Raw genomic sequence first — 18,017 nt, forward strand, 5'->3', positions numbered from 1 at the left:
CATCCAGCACGCGAACAACGAAGAGGCCGAGTCTCGAGAGTACAAGAAGCCAACTTCCGACTCTTCTCTTCCCGCTCCTCACCTGCTCTTCCCGATTCGCTCCACTTCGATCCAAACCTTCTCATCCTCATACATTCACCACGATGAACTCGTCCCCCTTCGCGTCTCCCTTGGGTCCTCTCCACTTCGCCCACCCGTCTCAAGCGACTCAATTCGTCCTTCCTCTGCCCTCATCTTCTCGTATCCGTTCCTTCTTCCGTTCCACCTCCTCTTCATCAAAGCCCTCTCAAGCGAAAAAGCAAAAGAAGGAGACGATTCAAGTCGAATACGAAGAACGCAAAGGATCGACTTTCACTCCTCTTGAAACGCCCTCTTCCCCTCCTCCTTCGTATCACCAAGCCGTCGGGAAAGAGGAGGATCTTTACTGCGAGGACGTCGAATCGAATAAGGAGATGGAGAAGAAGAGAACGGCGTTGATCGAGGAGGATAAGAGGATGAACGAGGCGTTGAAGTCGATCGGGTTCTGAGGGAGATGAGCGTCACAGGTTGAATGGGACAAAGGTCGCATCGTAGAAGGACGGGCTGTGCATGAGGAAAGCATCGCGAGCAGGGCTTGGATGGAAAACGTAAAATTCCTGGGGCGACCGGATCGCCCTGAATCTTACTTCTTCTTGATGTACCTACCACCTTTCGTCTTGTTATTGTATTACTTCCGTTTGTCGTTTGCCGTTTGTCGGTCGTCGTTTATTCTATACAAATTAACTTTTCCCTCGTCAACTTCGCCAGTCTGTTTCCCGTCTCTCGAATCATCTATTTGGTCGGCAATAAATGGATTCGGACGTTATTCTTGACATTTCCAGTCCGTTCTAGTAACGTTCACCACCTTGCCCCGGTACGCTGATTCCGAAAGTCGGGATCAAACCCATACTCTATTTCCATCGCTCAATTCCGTCAGTTTCATCTCTCACACTCGTTCGCCCAGAGAGATAGACTTACCCTCGCTCTCCTGATTGATTTCCCAACCCTTCTCTGACTCTTCCTCTGCAACCCAGTCTTTCCTCTCGGTTTAATTTTCCCCATCGTCGTACAAAACTCGGCCTTCCAAAACGGGTTCAACACTCCTTGCTTCAACGGATCGAGCCCGTATCGTACGAACGGATCGTGAGTTGGACCGAAGGATACAGGGGGGCCGAGAGGGTGAGCGAGAGAGAAATTAGGACGAGGGAGGTAAGGGGTGAGGAGGTGCTGAGGGGAGAGATGTTGGGGAGAAATGATTTGACCGGGTCGGAGGTGCTGCAGGATAGATGATTGATCTATGTGGAAAGAGCTGGAGAGTCAGAGAGACTCGCAAGAGAGATGAAGAGAGGAAGACGACTGACCGGGTCCAACTTCAGGAGTATTGGTAGTGACATCCTCCATGATCTGTAATAAGGCTTCTTGTGCTTCCGCGGAGGTCTTCATGGCTCCTGCATCACTAGGAGGGGGAGGAGAGTTTGATCGAAGTGAGATTTGAGATGAAGTGAAAGTGCGGCAAGTCGAGCACGAGGGAACCGCCGTGGCTCGTGGTAGTGTGTTTACGAGTGCTCTGGCGCGAGAGAACATCCTCGTTCAGGTAGTAGGAGTCGGTTGAGGAGGAGAACCGAAACCTCGCTCACATCTCCGATATTTCGTATTTCGCACCAAACTCCCCCGAGTCACACGGAAGCAGCTTACATTCGTTGAGTTGCCACGCAAGAGGCAGCAAAAAGAGAGAGCGGAGAATGCAAAATATAGATTGACAACAAATTTTCCTTTTTCCCTCGAGCTCGTTGTCTCTATCTCCAACTCATCCCAGTCATACTCTGGAAAGCACCAACGTTCTCCCTAACCGGTCCGCATTTCGCCGGTCTCTCCTTCAAGATCTATTCGTCGAGGAAATCCCTATCTCAACTTGGGGCTATTGCGTTAAGCAGAGAGAAAGATTGCCTTACCTCTTCGGCCCATTCCCTCACTTTGACACTCCTGTTAGAACTCGACGGATGCGTACTCAGGAAATCTAGTGATCCCCCACCGGCGCCTCCCGCGACTTGATCCATTCGTTTCCAGAGGTCTTCGGCGCTTCGAGGGTCGAAACAGGCGTTGTTCGCGAGTCTCAAGCCAATGAGATCCGCTATATCATCCCAATCCAAGAGTCAGTGTCTGCTACTCAACAGGGGAGAAAGAGAGGGAGAGAGGGAGGGATGGAGGGAGGATGTACCTTCCGATTCATTTTTCCTCGAATTGGGTAAAGTCATTCCTACGTTGAGGAGGATTCGAGAGAGTCCTAGATCGATACCTAGGGTGGTCAAGAGGTAGGAGAGCGCTACGAGAACCTGCGAGCGCCCTTTTGGCTTTAATCCTCGCGATCTTCGATGCTATGACTAAACTCAAGCCGCGCTCACCTTCATCGACGACAATCGTTCAGCTGAATGCCGTGCGACTTGATGTGCGATTTCTATCGAGTGTAGAAGTAAAGTGAGATCGTCAGTACTGCAATGACAAGAGCACGGGAATTGCGAGAGAATTCCGTGCGAAGAAATCTCCTTACCGTGACCCAAAATGACTGCAAGTCCATCCTGATCTTTCGCTATCGGCAGAATCCCACTGAACACAAAGATCTTTCCACCTGGAATGACGAACCTATATCAACGATACCTCCAGAACGTTTTCAGCTCGTCTACACACGAGAAAGGTTCGAGAGAAAACTGACGCATTCTGAGTCGAATCATCCTTCACTACAAACACTTCCCAACCTTTCCCTCCCTCCTCATCCGTCTTGAGATCATTACTCTCTATAATCCTCCCGACAACCTCTCTCACATATTTCGTAGTCGGGTGATTTTCCCTCAAAACTTTCCCCCCAAATTGTCCCATAACTTCCTCGAAACTTTGTTTCGCAACTTCCTTCTCGGTCTCTGGGGTTACATCCATGAACCTCCAACGACCCGTTTCTGGGACTCGTTCGAGGTGAAAGACGTAATAAGCTCCTCCTCCTCCGATTAGAACGAGAACGAGAGGTTGGCGAAGGACGGTGGTCGCGCGGTAGCGGATATCGGAGAAAGGTGAACCTCGACTTCCTCCGCTCGAGCGAGAGCCTCCGGAGGGAGTGGGAAGTTTACGGATAATCGCCCAAGGGTCGTTTGGTCGGGAGGCATGAGAGGCAGAGGAAGGTGGAACAGGTCGTTCGGAGGGTGGTGGATCTCCGAATCGTTGGTACCGAGAGAGGATGGGAGATGGGGAAGACGTGAAAGAACGAGATGACGTTGATCGAGAGGGAAAGTTGAGAGGTCGGAGGAGGGAAGCAGATATCCGTGGTGTAGGTGCCATATCCTCTCGAGCGATGTAGTAAGCCGCTGTCGAAGAGTGCAATGAGGGCGAGAGAAAGAGCCGACAGAAGTTGAACTGCGCTCAAGCTGAATTCTTCGTTTTGGTATGACAACAAGACAGAACGAGACCAGCAACGACTGCACACAAAGACTCGTACTACGCCTCAAACTTGACCACTTTCACGTCAAGGGATTTCGTATTAACGAGTACGACCTGACCCGTTTCGCAAAATTTCGGTACCAGTACAATCCTGACCCTCTTCTTTCCTCCCTCGTTATCCTGTTCGACTAATCGAGTTTCGAATTTCGGTTGATTGCCTATGAAATAGACATGAGGAGTTTCCGAAAGGATGAAAGGATCTCGATCCGTGAATGGATAACACCCTGTCGACTCCGCTATGGTGCATCAGACCCGCTTCCGGGAGAAGAGATGAAAGAGAGCGGAGACGTACAGAGAGTGTCGGGACAGGTAGGAGCGATATGAGACCATTCGAGAGTCTCTTGTGCGATTTCTAATCGATCTTGACTCGAGAGGTACTTGAATACGTCGTCGATCGTTTGTCCCGAAGTACCGAGGAACCTAAAGCAGGTCTCTACTCAATTCACACTTCGAGATACTGTGTGAAGAGAGAGAGACACCTACGTCGTTCCGTTCACTTCGAAAGACCAAGGATTCGTTCTCCCGTTGAAGTTCTCCCAAACCGCAGCATTTGGTAACAAAGCGGGATGTAGGACTTGTTGAGGCATCGTTGGAGCAGTTGGATCCTTCTCTCCTGGCATGAGGTCGACGGGTAGAGTGGGACATAGTTGAGAAAGGAATTGATCGAGTGCGGCGGTAGGTTTCGAGGAATAGAGAGAGGAATCGTATCCGTAGCGTTTCTACGAACAGGAGATCGTCAGTAGAGTATAGGAGCAATGTGGGAGAGAGGGAGGACTTACCTTCTTCGAGTCGTCCACGACTGTTAAATCCGGTTGAGCTAACGAATTTCCCGCCAAAACCAATCGACTAATTTTTGTTGCTTCTTCCGAGTCCTAGCAACGGACGTTCTCCCCACATCAGCACTTTCACTATGCGTCGGTAGGAAGAACGTGGAATGTTACCTCTTGATCCCCAATTTCACCATTCAACCATTCAACCAATAATTCACTCTTCAAATCCCCGACCATCTGTTCATTCCCCATTTCCATTCCACTCGCTAACGCTACCCACTCTCCTTCTCCCTCTCCATCATCGTCTTCCATTGTCGTCGGAGTTGATTTCGCTTGAGATTGGGGAGGCATCCCACAATAAATGAATTCGAAAACTTCGAAATCTCCCGAACTCGTTTCTGCTCCCAAACACGCGATGATCGTACCTGAACCATCAGACCGTCATTCTCACTCTTTTTCAGTAATTGCTCGTTCGAGGACTGAATGAGGGAGGCGGGAGATGGGTCACCTGTAACGAATGAACCCGATTGTTCAATAATTTTCGTTCCTACTAATCTAACTCGTCCAGATTCATCTTCCAACATGATCTCATCACTCTTCGAATGGTACTTCTCTCGTTTAGGTGGGGCGGTAATGTGATGCTAAGAACGGATCCGCAAAATCGCAATCTCGGGTTAGTTTTGCATTTCTTTGCCTGGAAAGTATGGAACTAGAAGGAAAGGGAGAAATGCTACGTACGTCTCTGGCTAGATCTTCGAGTACATTGGGTTTGAGTGGCATATCGACGTAGAGAGTACCGAGAACGTAGCAAAGTTTCCCATTTTCGACTTCGAGTAATCGTTTCACATGTTTCGGGGGAGTCGAGACACCTGTCGTGCGCCGGGAGGAGAGAGAATCGTCAGTCACCCGACGTCGTGTGTGATAGGAGCTTGAATAGTGAGATGATACGGGAGACTGGAGCAGAGAGAGGAGAAGAGGTTGAACGAAAGAGGTGAAGTTAAAGCCTCTGAAGCTCGAACATCCGCTGCCTCGATGACCGCTCTTGTAGGCGCAACCCCATTATAGCTTCATGGCGTCCTCGATGCTCCTTATAAGGAGCAATTGGAAGAGAGGAAAGAGGTCTGATCCTCCCTCCAACCCGAACTTGCTGACCCACTCAGTCTGCCTGACTCCCTTGGCTAGTCTCCTGTAACGAGCTCTCGTCTGTCCATATCGAGACCCCCGTCGAGCTCCCACCCAAATCCGTTCCTCTCATCTCGTCTCGCGTCTCGACGCCCATCTCTTCCCTCTCTCCCTCCCTAAGCTCCCAGCTTAAACCTGTATAATCGCCAATGAGAGCTCACCTTGTAATTTCCCCTTTCCCTCCCATTTCTCCCTCGCCCTCTCTTCCAATCGCTTCCTCAAGACGACCAATCTCAACCAGTACAAGTTCGCGTATTGTTGAGAGAATTGCTTGTCGTTCTTGACCGTCGTGAACGAGGTATTGGTTGATTCGGACAGGATCGAACGCGAGCGGGTCGCCATGATTTGAGGGTTGATGGGAGTTAAAGGGAAGAGAGAGAGAAACGCGAGATGAGTGACTCTTCTCAAGTCAAGTCATCCGAAGGTTGCGACGAGGAAAGTCTATGTAAGGGACTGAAAGACAAAGCGAGAGAACAGGTGTTACAATGACAAACAAAAACACAGGCGGAAAAAAGGAAAAAAACAAAATCGCAAGACGAGGTGGATCACAATCGTTCGGGCTTGATCGAATAGCATGAGAAGTGAAAGCCTGACCTCTATGCTACGAACTTTGACAAGAACTTCTTGTGGAATTCCTGCAGTCCTCGAAAAAAGAAACCACGAAATCAGTTTTCTGACCTAATCTCGTGTAAGCTGTTTCGGAGGGAGACTCACGGTTCTCAACAAATCGTTAACAAACTCTTTCTTCGGAGTTTCACTGACTCCCCTAGCTTGGTTCTTGAAGATGACATCGTCGTCCCATCTCCTCTTGACTCCGAACGAACTCGATCCGGCTTCGGAACGGGAAACAGTGGACATTGTGGAGGGGGAGGCTCCGAGGGCGGCTTGGAGGTTCAATAGAGGACTACAAGCACGAGATCAGGTGAGCACAAACGGTTCGGATAGAGAGAGGGAAAGGATTACTTACTTTCCCAGTGCGATTTCTTCTTCTCGCGAGGTTTGCTCACTCGCGGCTCGCTCACGCTCCTGTAACGTATCCCCGTCAGTCCCATAACACCACCTCACGTAAGTAGTATGCTCACCTGTCGTTCCTTCTCCTCTGCTCGTTCCCGTTTGATCTTCTCCAATTCTCTCAACAATTCCGCCGTTTCATCCTCATCATCGTCTTCGTCGCTATCCTCTTCCTCGTCGCTTTCTTGTGCTGTCTCTGTAGCTTTCCCCTTTCCTTTGATATCCGTTTCTCCCTCTCCTCCCGATCCCTCCTCCTCTCCTTCATCGTCGTCCTCATCGTCCTTATCGAGATCCGCTACTTCCTGTAGTAATTTCCTCCTCTTATTCGCCTCTTCCTGTTCCCTACTATCCCTCTCTTTCTCCTCCAACATAAGTAACCCTTTATCAACGACCAAACCCCTCTCCCCCTTCTTCTTCCTCATCTCGCTCTCCCGTTCCGCCGCCATCAATTCCAACTTCAAATCCCTACGTTGAACTTCTCCGTGCGAGTCTTGTCCAGGTTGACGGAATTTCAGTTTCGTGTGAGCGGAGAGATCGCGAGATGAGTACACTTTCGAGTTTTGTCGACCTTCTTTCCCTTGGGCGGGTGCCCACGTAGGTCGATGCGCTGAAGACATGGTGGACTGAGTATAAGGTGCGTGGAGGAGATCGAAAGTGAGGGGAAGGGAAACAAGAGTCGCTCGCCGATCAACCTCTCTCTCCTCTTGAACAACAACTCGCCGCAACGAACTCGCCCGAATAGAATCGAACTGTATCAGGACAGGGAATCGAGTGAGGGGAGCAAAGCACACGAGGACTCCGACCGGATCAACACAGCAGTCATTCTCTCCCCCTCTCCCCTCTCCTATTCTCCTCCTCTTTCCGACTTCTAAGATGGCTACGATCCGTTTCCCAGACTTACCCAACACGAACCTGATCGCCTCCCTACCGATCTCCGCCTTGAACGAGATCTACTCTTCTCTCCTGCTATCGACTATTTCAGCGAACGATCCCTCGACAAAGACTGGAATCGGAACTAGAGGTCCTGTTACACGGTTTCATTCAAAAGTACCTCCTCCTTTACCCTGTAGGGACTACTTAGCTAGGTACGTTCAAGCGTTTCTCCTCGTTTCTTTTCTTCCCTTCCCGGGCCGCCCCACACCTCCTCTCCTTCTCCTCCTGCTTCGACTCGACTCGTGAGACTGACTCGAATTGAGTGTGCGTGTAGGTTAACGAAATTCACCCCTTTCCCACGAGACGCCTTACTCCTCTCGTCAATCTACCTGAACCGAATTTCTCACCTCGCGCTCTCTACCGCCTACTCCCATTCCCAAGGTGATACCTTCGTCGACGATATTCTCCCTCCTCTAAACCCTCACAAAACTCCACAACCACTCATAAGGGATTTCGAACCGAAGCGACCTCAACCCGTCGTAGTGTTTTCTCCAATGGTTCTCCCAACTTCTTCGAACGGGAGGAGTTACTCGAATGGATCATTACCTAGTTTCTCTTTATCACCCGACGACCATTCCTCTCTCGCTCCAATATCTACTTCCCCTCCAGCTCCATCCTCCTCTCTGCCGATTCCCTCCTCCCCTTCCTTGCGGAAACTCCGTCCAGCTCCCCTCCTAAACCTCTTCACCCTGCATCGTTTAATCCTCTCAACCCTTCTAATCGCGACGAAATACACAGTAGATGGAACCCTTTCGCAATCGAGAACAGCGAAAGTTGGAGGAGTTTCGATAACGGAATTAGGGAGATTGGAACATGAAGGATTGAGGTTATTGGGCTGGGAAATGTATGTCGGAGGAGAGGAATTGGAGGGGGTTATGAAGGTTTGGGTGGGGAAAGGGAGGGAATTGGGATTGCTCCCCGAAAGAACGGACGAGGAGGAGGAGGAGGAAACTAAACGTGAGAACTCGAACTCGAACTCGGAGAACTCGCCGGAATCACCACCGAGACTCGAGATCCCACCGACACCATCCACGTTGGCCGCAACTTCACCGTCTTCCTCAGTCGGTTCGACCGTCAGTCAATACCTCGAATTACCAGCGAACTCAAATTCGTCGTCGGAATCGTCTTCGGAACCTTCTTCAACCAATTCGACCTCACCGTCCTCTCCTTCGATCATCTTTTCGCCATCCGACTCCGCTCATACCGACGCTCCGACCTCGAACGAGGGGACGCCACAAGCGGGAGTGAAGAGTTCGCACGAAGGGGCCGAGATTACTTCTCCTTCGAGTCCAGGTGATGACAGCGAGTCGCATCCCAACAAAGCTCACGGTGACGTGCGCGAAGAAGGAGGAGAGAACACACCGACAAAAGCCCTGAACCGGATCGAACTGGACGAAACGATCGCTTCGCGAGGTCCACAGGAAGTGCTGGTTGGTGGATCTCATTAATCGGAGTGATGTTGATGTAATGTGTTGTGTATATGCTGGCTGGTTCGTACTTCTCGCTCCCTCTTTGTTCATCGGGTGTTGTTGACTTGCGTTTGCCCTTCTTCACGCAGTGTTGTTCCTTCAGTACTCGATACCCTTAATCCCCTGACAGCAGTTCCTATTCGTTCTTCGTTTCTCTGTTGATATAACATACGACTTTTTGCAACAGCTCTCATCAAGAAAGACGAAAGACGGAGACAAAATCTAGGAGGGAAGAGTTATCGATTCCGCCACTGACTATGTTTGCAGGGTAAACGACAAACGACAAACGGAAGTAATACAATAACAAGAGAAAGTTGACAGGTACATAGAAAGAAGAACGATTCAGGACGATTCAGGACGATCCAGCCGCCCAAGGAGTTTTACGTTTTCCATCCCCACCGAGCACTGCTCGTTCTTCCTTCTTCTCGCACATTTCTCCTCCTGTAGGGTTCCCCCCTGCGACTCGACTTCCGTCTCCTTCAGAACCCGATCGACTTCAACGCCTCGTTCATCCTCTCATCCTGCTCAATCAGCGCCTGCTTCTTCATGTCCAACTCCTCATTCGACTCGGCTTCCTCGCAATAGAGATCCTCCTCTTTTCCGACCGCTTGTCGATACGAAGGAGGAGGAGAAGAGGGCGTTTGGAGAGGAGAGTAAGTCGATCCTTTGCGGTCCTCGATTTCAATCTTGAGCGTCTCCTTCTTTTGCTTCTTCGCTTGAGAGGACTTCGCTGAAGAGGAGGACGTAGAGCGGAAGAAGGAACGGATACGAGACGAGGAGGAGGGAAGAGGAAGGACGAATTGGGTCGCTTGAGATGGGTGAGCGAGGTGGAGAGGACCCAAGGGGGAGGCGAAGGGGGAAGAGTTCATTGTGGCGTGTATAGGAGGATGAGAAGGATTGAAGTGCGGTGGACTAAGGTGGGAAGGGTGGGTGGGGAAGAAAGAGAAGAGGCAGAAGTTTCGCTTCTTGTGCTCTCGACTGTTCATTGTTCGAGTTCTCGATGAAGATGAGGAAGGTGAAGTCGGATGAGGATGAGACGAGTGAAGAGGGGAACGAGCGAGTGCGGGGACAGCGATAGGAGAAGAAACGATCCGTGCACGAACGACGAAAAAAAAGGGAGCCGATCTTGAAAAGGCCTCGTTGTCTTTCTCTCTCTCAATCGCTTCCGCCGTGGCGAACGCAATGGAGTCTACGGAGCAAGGTGCGTCAGTTTTTATCCTTTCCCCTCGTGCTGCTCCCTCGGCGGTGGGACGAATCACTGACGCCAACTTGGTCCCCTCTTCCCCCCTCTCCCCGACAGCGCTCAGTTGTTTGACTCTCGATGATCCACCAAACGAAATGACTGGAGTCCCTGGTACTTCAGTTTGTGAGTAGTATTCTTCTTCTCTGAGGCGTGACGGGTCCTGATCCCCTCCCTGGATTCAGCGAACTCGACTGCGACGACACTCGACTCTCCCGCGACGGTCAACATTCTCTCCCTCCCTCCCGAGCTGATCCTCGACATCTTCGAAGAAGCCATCCCGAACCCTCCCTTCCTCAACGATCGAGAATACAAGAAACGACTCAGCATCCTTTCGGCCCTTGCCCTCGTTCACACTTCCTGGACTCAAGCAGCGCAACAGCTTCTTATCGAAGTCGTAGTCTTTCAGATTGATGATGACCGCGCAGTGGTTAGGGGGGAAGAACGATGGGAGTGGGCGTTTTCACGAGCGGAACGGCTAGAAGCGCTACCGCACATAAAACCGAAATGGTTGTCGATCACAGTGGGAGTTGAGCATGTTTTAGAGTGCATCGATCCAGAACAACGATCTGAGGTCCAATACCTCACGCTTGCCGGGGACGACCTGGGGGACCCGGATGAGTTCTCTGTTCAGTTCTTCGCTCAGTTCACCCGTGAGTCCTCCGTCCGATGTAACAGATCACTAAGCTGTCGGGATCTTGAACGCTGACGACCTTGTGCCGGTGTTACGTAGGTCTGAAGGCTCTCAAGCTGGATTGTGTTGACCTGGTGGTCTCGCCAATCGAGCCCGGACTCTCGTTCGTCCATCTCCGTCGCCTTGTTCTCGGGAACGCCGTTTTCCTATGTAACCGCGCTTCATGCCAAACTGTCTTCTCTCCCACCTGTATGCCAAACCTTGCCCTTCTCGGCCTCGACAGCATTCACATTATGGACGAAAACACGGAGACCTTGTTCGAGACGGAGGACATTTTCCATTTCCTCCTCCCCCAACTTACGTCGTTCTCCATTTCCGACCTCGTATCTTACAACTCTCCCACTGCTCTTCCCGCGTTGCTTTACACTCCTCGGAAACTTTCGCATCTCTGGATCTCGGTCGAAAAGGACGAACGTTGGCGTGGATCGGACGCCCGGAACGCCTCAAGAGACCCGGACGCCACGAACGCCTTTTCGGACGACAGAGCAGCACTCCTCGAACTCGAATCGTTACACATTGCAGCATCAGAGGAGGATGGAGAACGGAAGTTGGCGTCAAGGCTGATGGCGATCGCGAAAGGGCAAGAGAAGGGTTTGAAGGTGGAAAGGATCGTTGTGTACGGATCCGAGGAGACACGAAGAGACCTCGAGGGTTGTCCCGACATTCACGGAATGCGGAATATCGAATGGAGATTGGGAGAATCACTTCCGGTTGACTTTGACGGTAGACGATACTTTTCCCATTTCTAAATCTATTGCTGTACCATTTTCGGACTGCGCCACCGGTCGAGGGAAGAGTCGGAGTTGTAGAGGCTCAGGACGAGGAACTGTGATGACGAGGGAACCGAGCGAGCGATCCAGGCTTTAGCGTCGAAGGGATCCGTGCACGAACGACGTGAAAAAAAGGGGAACCAACTGTGAACGGGTCTCGTCTTTCTCTTCCTCTTCCTCTTGAAAGTGTCGCAGCAGAATGGAGACTGCTCAGCAAGGTGAGTTAGATGACCTACTTCCCCCTCGTGTTACTCTCTCGTCGGTTTGAGGAACTGCTGACGCCCAACTCGGTTCCCTCTCTCCCCCTCTGTCCCCGACAGCGCTCAGACGCTTGAAGCTTGATGGTCCGCCGGAAGAGATAGCTGATGCTTCAGCAGCTTGTGAACAGCGTTCTTTTCCTCTCGATCCGTGACGACGGATTCTGACTTCTCCTTCTTTCGATGCAGCACACTCGACTACGAAGACACTCGACTCTCCCGCTTCGGTCAACATTCTCTTCCTCCCACCCGAGTTAATCCTCGCCATCTTCGACAGAGCCGTCCCGAACCCTCCCTTCCTCAACTACCGAGAATACAGGGAACGACTCGGCACCCTTTCGGCTCTCGCTCTCGTTCACTCTTCCTGGGCTCAAGCAGCGCAAGAGCTCTTGTATGACGTAATCATCATCGGAGGTCATGACGGCGATAAGATTGGGTCGAAAGTATCGAAGCTGAAGGCGACCGAGACGTTCTTGCATGCGAAAACGAAATGGTTGTCGGTCGTCGGGAACGTCGACCGTGCGATGAATGTTTTGGGGTTCAAGAGATGGAGTGAGGTCCGGTACCTGCACATTCCTCGATGCAACTTGACCCCCGCCCCCGGGTTTGCCTTATCCCTGGATTTCCAGTTTCTTTGCGCTTCGTTCCCTCGTAAGTCTCTTCAGTAGTTGTTCGAGCTGTTCATATCGCAGACGTTGATCGATCGTGCGTAGATGCCGAGACTCTCAAACTTGAATCAAAGTATCTCACCATCAAAAACTTTGAACCCGGACTTTCGTTCATTCATCTTCGTCGACTCGTTCTCGGTGGGCATCTCGATTCTACGATCTATGGCGATGTCTCGACGTGCCAGATTGTCTTCTCTCCTACCTCTATGCCGAACCTCATCCATCTTTCCCTCTGCGTCAAGCACTCCGACCGTCTCCGAATCCCGGTACTTCCAGAGATGCGCCCCTGCAACCCATGTTTTTGAACGTCGATTTCTCGCTCAAAACACGCTCTTTTCGTGTGGTTTTTAGCTCGCCTTGCCACTGGAGAGTGTTTCTATGATCTGACGGATGCAGAAAGCGTGTATAGGGCTTGAGGGAAGCCAGCGAGAGAGACGCTCGGATCGTGTCCGGGGTAATGTGGGGGGGTTGCACGATTGGACGTCCACTTGTGCAACCCTCGAGTTAGAGAAGTCAAAAAATGTCAAAAGGTGCAACCCTCGAGCTTGGTCCAGGTGCAACCTGAGGGTTGCACAATTTCCGCAAGGTGCAACCCTGCTGAGATCTCTCTCATTTGCCGCAGGCAGTTTGTTCTGAACACTGAGAAGTGTTGCTGACATCCTCATGAGCTGTCACGAGCTTCCGCATTCAGTAGCAATCGCTCTGGAAGAAGTGAACCGGGCTGAAAAGTGACTCGACCTTTCGTCTGTTCAAGACTTACCAGCTCTCTAAGCTTTTGCTGGTGTGTCTGAAGTATATATCAAGACTTGAACAAACGTTTGCGAGTCAAAAGAGTAGGAATAAACAACAGGAAGTGCTGTTATTGCCTTGCTTGAGAAAACTCCTTTCAACGGGCTAGAGTCAGCAGTGAGACCACAGAAATGGCACAGAAGGGACTGAGTGGATAGAATTATCAAACGGAAAGAGTCTCGAGGAGAGCGATGAGCGTTTGATGAAGCCAGACGGCAAAAGAAGGGAAAACGCAACCTGAGCTTTGAGACAGACAAAACCCTGACCTAGCTCTCTCAAACGCATTAGACAAGCCGATCTTCTAGCTAGCCTACTACGTCTAAGTCTACAGAGTAACTTGAGGCGCTAAGAGCCCTATTGGAGCTCAGATTGACTGAAAAACGGAGTCACCAAAGAACGAGAAAATAAGAGGGGACTGCTGCTGCTTACGCCGGTGAATTTCCCTCACGACACGCTTCAGGTTCTCGAGGTGATCCGTTCAGACAATGCTCAGACCAAAAACAGGAGAATTTGCGGATGATAGCTGAGTGAGAGCGGAAAAGAACCTTTGTCTGCTCATTGCGCCAGCCTCTCGGCGTTATTATTGAAAGCGAGTCCATAGATCAGCTGAGAGTACGTTGACAAACATTATCCCGTGTTGCGCTCGCTGTCTAGAAGGCGAGAGGAGGGATACGAGGAGGGTTGCATCTTCGCGTTTTGGGGGCGCGAAATCGCATCGGGTTGCACGATTTGGTCAAATTGTGCAACCCACTCGAGTTTTGAGCTCTTACCCCACATCGATGCAACCCGGAAATTTTCGAACTCCTCTCTCTCAACTCTCAACGGATGGAACTCAGATCTGGCTCCGCTACACTCTAGAGGTATCTGGCTAGTATCACATATGCGGAGCGCACCAGTTCTCAACGGTTGGGGAGGCCAAACGAAGTTTGGGTTGCAGGGACGCGTAAGTGGACACACCGTCCAAATCCTGCAGGACGTTTTCGGTCTCCTCCTTCCGCAACTTACAACTCTTGCCCTCACTAGCAACGGCAGCGGCTGGTGCGAGATTCCTTTGCTCCTTCCTCCTGCAGACACTCTCCGGAACCTCTCGCATCTTTCGCTCGAAATAATCAACATGCGCAATTCTGAATTCACTACCAGTTTGGTCTCAACTCTCGGAGGAGGTCTCAAGCTCGAATCGTTACACCTTGGAGATCTGAGAGGGAACGAGACTATGGGGCAACAGTTGAGCTCGCTACTGTCGGGGATTGCGAAAGGGAAAAAGGAGGAACGCCAGATCTCAAGAATTGTCTTGTATGGATCAGAAGAGACTAGGATGGAGTTTGAACAGCTATCTGACCTCTTGGAGATGGACAATGTCGAGTGGATAGACGATCTACCTCCCTTCGAAGACTTCGATAGCTGATATCTCCCAGTTTCTCGAATTTATGGTACCCTTTCCCTCCTCTCTTTTGTAGCATGGGCGAACAGACGAGCTCACAGAAAGAGAGACTACTGGTGACGGGACGCGACAAGGACGCGAAGGAAGGAGGGAACCGAGCCACCGAGCGTTGAAGCGATCCGAGCGCGAACGACCAAAACGGGAACCAACTCTTCTCTTTCTCTTCTTCCTTCTGCCATCCACTTTCGGCTGAGTCTCCGTGAACAAGGCGAGTCGTCACAAGTCTCCATCTCGTGCGTTGCTCGCTCTACCGGCATCGACCAGGGCTAACGTTCTTCCCGGTTCTTATCCCCTTCTCTCCGCCAGGTTCTCCCCGACGCGAAACGATTCAACTCGACGCCTATGGTCAACATCCTCTCCTTCCCACCCGAGTTGGTCCTCGAGCTGTTCGAAAGAGCCGTGTCAAAATCGCCCATCTCCGTTGCGCAATACCAAAAACGATCAGAAACCTTGTCCTCTCTCGCACTCGTCAACTCATCCTGGACCCAAGCGGCGCAACTACTCCTCTTCGAGATGATCCTCATCAGGGGGTTCGACGATGAGATCAGCAAGAAAGCGGAAAGGCTCAAGAGTAGTGAGCATTTGTCACACGCGCGAACGAAGCGGTTGACAATTGCAGGGACGGCGGATCTCGGGATGGAGAATACGGGAGTCGAGAGGTGGATGAAGCAGTTGAAAATCGCAGGGACGGCGGATCTCGTGATGGAGATTACGGGAGTCGAGAGGTGGAGTCAAGTGAGCATCTCAAGTTGAATGGACGTCTCGATTGGGGTCCAGATTGGCTCTATCGACTTCCTCGTGTGTCCTACACATCGTCCTTCACCCGAGCTTCGTCCCCATCTCGAGAGCTAGTTAGTCTTCATTCGAGATGGGGACGGAGTAGAGCTGGAGACTCTCACGCTGTCCAACGGTTCCCTATCACTTCCAAAGCTCGTGCCCGGTTTTCCCCTCACTTCTCTCCGTCGTCTCGTTCTCGCTCCCTACGTGCGGATCGTGGGCGACATCTCTTCGTGCCAGGCCGTCTTCTCCCCTGCCTGTCTCCCCAATGTCACCCATCTCTCTCTCGACACACGCCATGACAAAACACGCGTCCATTTAATGGACGTCTTTCGTCTCCTCTTCCCGCAAATCACTACGCTCGCCATCTATGATTCGATTCTCCGCGCCTATCCTACCCTCCTCGAATCCGTCAACCTTTCGAAACTCGCGCACCTCTCCGTTTTCCTAATTGCAACCCGGCGGGTTGCACGTTTGTAACAAAGTTGCTCGCGCCGAACAGCGGAGGTGTCGTGCTCAACCTCGATTCATTACACCTTGTGGCTGCGGGAACGCAGGATATATTTCCCAAAATAGCGAGGACGTTGGCGGACATTGCTAAGGGGGAAAAGGAGGGATTCAATGTTCGGAAGATCATTTTGTATGGCACGGAGGAATCAAGAAAGAGAGTTGGGGAATCGACCGATGCTGTCGAAACGGGACTCATTGAATGGAGATTAGGAGAGGGTCCAGCTTTTGACGATTTTGATGGTAGATGATTCTCTGCATTGTTTTATCGTTTCTTCATATGCGTTTCGAGCCTCCGACCTTCTCGTCTTATAGACTACTCGTCGCCTGTAAGCTAGCTTTACGGATAGTAGGTGATCCGCCGCGAATTTGACTGATCCTTGTCTGGTTCGTGAGAACTACCCGAGAATCTGCAAGACTTGCACAACTTGACGTCCAGCCTCACGATTCAGAGGAGAAGAGGATGAGCGTAGTGCTTTACAACAACTATGAGACAAGCGTATATAGTTAGCTACATGATGGTACAACCCGGACTGTAAGGAGTTTGAGGAGGACGAGGAGGCCGCGGTTGTCTCCCCTCCTTACTCTCCTCTTCTTCTCTACCTTGTCCATCTCCCGGTCGCTCTTCTTCATCGTTTGATCTCGTCGGCGGTTGAGAGGGCGGTAACGACGGAGGCATCCCTCCTCCGAAAATTGAATTGTTCGATCTCGGTGGCGGTAACCTCGGTTGTTGACCTCCGAACCCTAGATCGACCGGTGGCGGCGCTCCATCGGGTCCTCCTCCTCTATTTCTTCTCTCTTCATCCCTTCTCGCCCTCCTCTCCTTCAACTCGCCGCTTACTTTCCCTAACGCGTCAACCATTCTTTCTCCCAATACGAATGCACTTCCATCGGTGAGACGAGTGTATACGGTCGAGAGTAGTTCGGATTGAGTACCGTCGGTGTAGGTTTTGGGGAGGAGCGAGAGGGAGGTGAAGAGAGGGGAATAGATTCGGAGAACGTGAGAGTGGAGTCGCTGTAGAGAGGTCGAATAGAGAGTCGATAATGATGTGAGAGATTCAGAGCTAGGTTGCAAGAACTATCGTCAGTACGGGAAAGAGCTGAGAAGACCAACGCAGACTCACTTTTCATTGAGATCGACAACTCCCAAAGCTTTCTTGATTTGACGTTCTTCCCTCTTTCCAGGTAGTTGGTCCTCCTCTTTCTTCTCCTGGCATCTCTTCTCGATTGTCCTGATCATCTTCCACGAGTTGACGTCCCTTCCCGCTTCGTTCGCATTTTCCAATTTCGACAGATCTCCCATCTCTGCAAAGTGCCTCTCTACCGCTTTCTTCCCCTTCGCAACGTACCAATACCGTCCACCTAACCACCTCCACCAATAGCTTGGCAATTCAACCTCTCGATCTCCCACTCGAGTGCTCTTGAGCGTAACTTTCTTCAATTGTCCAGGTCCCCCTTCATCGTCATCCTCGCCGGAAAGGGAGAAAGGTGCCGAGTTTTGGGGTGCGTCTTTCGCGAGGAAAGCGTTTGGATGACCGGGAACTGGAGTGAGAGAGCTCAGTGAATTGCGGAAATTGATGTAGCAATACATCGAAATTTGTGGTTCCAATCCCAAGGCCCTATACGGTACATCGAGTTCTTCCGATAAGCCGAGTCAGACTAGGCATAGACGAAGAAAGAGACGTACCTTCGGGCATTCGATTGATTCGAAAAGATCCAACATTTCTCATCGGTTTGTTCTCGGGTTTGTCGGGGAGGAGGCAGGGGAGTGCGATGCAGTGGAGACCCACCGATCGGGACATGAGGTGGAGGCAGGCGAGAGAGAAGGGAAGAGAGATCGGGAGGAGGAGGCAACGGAGGCGGCGGCGGAGGAGGTGGGAGAGGAGTAGAGGACGGCGAAGGAGAGTCGAGTGGAGGGGTGGGGTCTTCTACGGGTGGATCGGAAGCCATGTCGGTGAATGGGAGGAAGTCAAGGCGAAGTTCATTAAGAATCGCTCTTTCTCTC

General features: G+C 51.3%; 9 protein-coding genes across 9 annotated transcripts; 3 read left to right on the top strand and 6 right to left on the bottom strand.

Annotated features, from left to right (window-relative positions):
- Positions 1-143: 143 nt before the first annotated feature.
- On the top strand, positions 144-527 carry JCM6883_006848 (uncharacterized protein; the record flags this gene model as incomplete). Its single annotated transcript, XM_076629346.1, has 1 exon — positions 144-527. The coding sequence occupies one exon, from the start codon at positions 144-146 to the stop codon at positions 525-527; it is 384 nt and encodes a 127-aa protein (XP_076490468.1).
- Positions 528-866: 339 nt separating this feature from the next.
- RSM18 (mitochondrial 37S ribosomal protein bS18m RSM18) lies at positions 867-1,602 on the bottom strand (the record flags this gene model as incomplete). The annotated part of the gene is made up of 3 exons (XM_076629347.1): positions 867-929; positions 997-1,313; positions 1,380-1,602. 3 exons carry the CDS (start codon positions 1,600-1,602, stop codon positions 867-869), a joined length of 603 nt encoding a protein of 200 aa, XP_076490469.1.
- Positions 1,603-1,814: 212 nt separating this feature from the next.
- JCM6883_006850 (M48 family metallopeptidase) lies at positions 1,815-3,345 on the bottom strand (the record flags this gene model as incomplete). Its single annotated transcript, XM_076629348.1, has 6 exons — positions 1,815-1,901; positions 1,971-2,149; positions 2,237-2,351; positions 2,421-2,473; positions 2,567-2,658; positions 2,729-3,345. The coding sequence occupies 6 exons, from the start codon at positions 3,343-3,345 to the stop codon at positions 1,815-1,817; spliced, it is 1,143 nt and encodes a 380-aa protein (XP_076490470.1).
- A 156-nt stretch (positions 3,346-3,501) lies between these two features.
- POL31 (DNA-directed DNA polymerase delta subunit POL31) lies at positions 3,502-5,798 on the bottom strand (the record flags this gene model as incomplete). The annotated part of the gene is made up of 8 exons (XM_076629349.1): positions 3,502-3,728; positions 3,797-3,924; positions 3,988-4,223; positions 4,284-4,376; positions 4,446-4,699; positions 4,783-4,915; positions 5,013-5,143; positions 5,618-5,798. The coding sequence occupies 8 exons, from the start codon at positions 5,796-5,798 to the stop codon at positions 3,502-3,504; spliced, it is 1,383 nt and encodes a 460-aa protein (XP_076490471.1).
- Positions 5,799-6,052: 254 nt separating this feature from the next.
- JCM6883_006852 (spliceosome-associated CWC15 family protein) lies at positions 6,053-7,084 on the bottom strand (the record flags this gene model as incomplete). Its single annotated transcript, XM_076629350.1, has 4 exons — positions 6,053-6,091; positions 6,171-6,360; positions 6,424-6,482; positions 6,539-7,084. 4 exons carry the CDS (start codon positions 7,082-7,084, stop codon positions 6,053-6,055), a joined length of 834 nt encoding a protein of 277 aa, XP_076490472.1.
- A 256-nt stretch (positions 7,085-7,340) lies between these two features.
- Positions 7,341-8,848, top strand: JCM6883_006853 (uncharacterized protein; the record flags this gene model as incomplete). The annotated part of the gene is made up of 2 exons (XM_076629351.1): positions 7,341-7,552; positions 7,675-8,848. 2 exons carry the CDS (start codon positions 7,341-7,343, stop codon positions 8,846-8,848), a joined length of 1,386 nt encoding a protein of 461 aa, XP_076490473.1.
- Positions 8,849-9,348: 500 nt separating this feature from the next.
- On the bottom strand, positions 9,349-9,738 carry JCM6883_006854 (uncharacterized protein; the record flags this gene model as incomplete). The annotated part of the gene is made up of 1 exon (XM_076629352.1): positions 9,349-9,738. One exon carries the CDS (start codon positions 9,736-9,738, stop codon positions 9,349-9,351), a length of 390 nt encoding a protein of 129 aa, XP_076490474.1.
- A 313-nt stretch (positions 9,739-10,051) lies between these two features.
- On the top strand, positions 10,052-12,803 carry JCM6883_006855 (uncharacterized protein; the record flags this gene model as incomplete). The annotated part of the gene is made up of 5 exons (XM_076629353.1): positions 10,052-10,235; positions 10,295-10,762; positions 10,843-11,526; positions 12,020-12,481; positions 12,544-12,803. 5 exons carry the CDS (start codon positions 10,052-10,054, stop codon positions 12,801-12,803), a joined length of 2,058 nt encoding a protein of 685 aa, XP_076490475.1.
- Positions 12,804-16,523: 3,720 nt separating this feature from the next.
- Positions 16,524-17,962, bottom strand: JCM6883_006856 (uncharacterized protein; the record flags this gene model as incomplete). The annotated part of the gene is made up of 3 exons (XM_076629354.1): positions 16,524-17,076; positions 17,137-17,631; positions 17,700-17,962. The coding sequence occupies 3 exons, from the start codon at positions 17,960-17,962 to the stop codon at positions 16,524-16,526; spliced, it is 1,311 nt and encodes a 436-aa protein (XP_076490476.1).
- Positions 17,963-18,017: the final 55 nt, after the last annotated feature.

The sequence above is a fragment of the Sporobolomyces salmoneus genome (assembly GCF_050403485.1).
Source record: "Sporobolomyces salmoneus JCM6883 DNA, S_salmoneus_JCM6883_v1_ctg5, whole genome shotgun sequence".
Lineage (NCBI taxonomy): Eukaryota > Fungi > Basidiomycota > Microbotryomycetes > Sporidiobolales > Sporidiobolaceae > Sporobolomyces > Sporobolomyces salmoneus.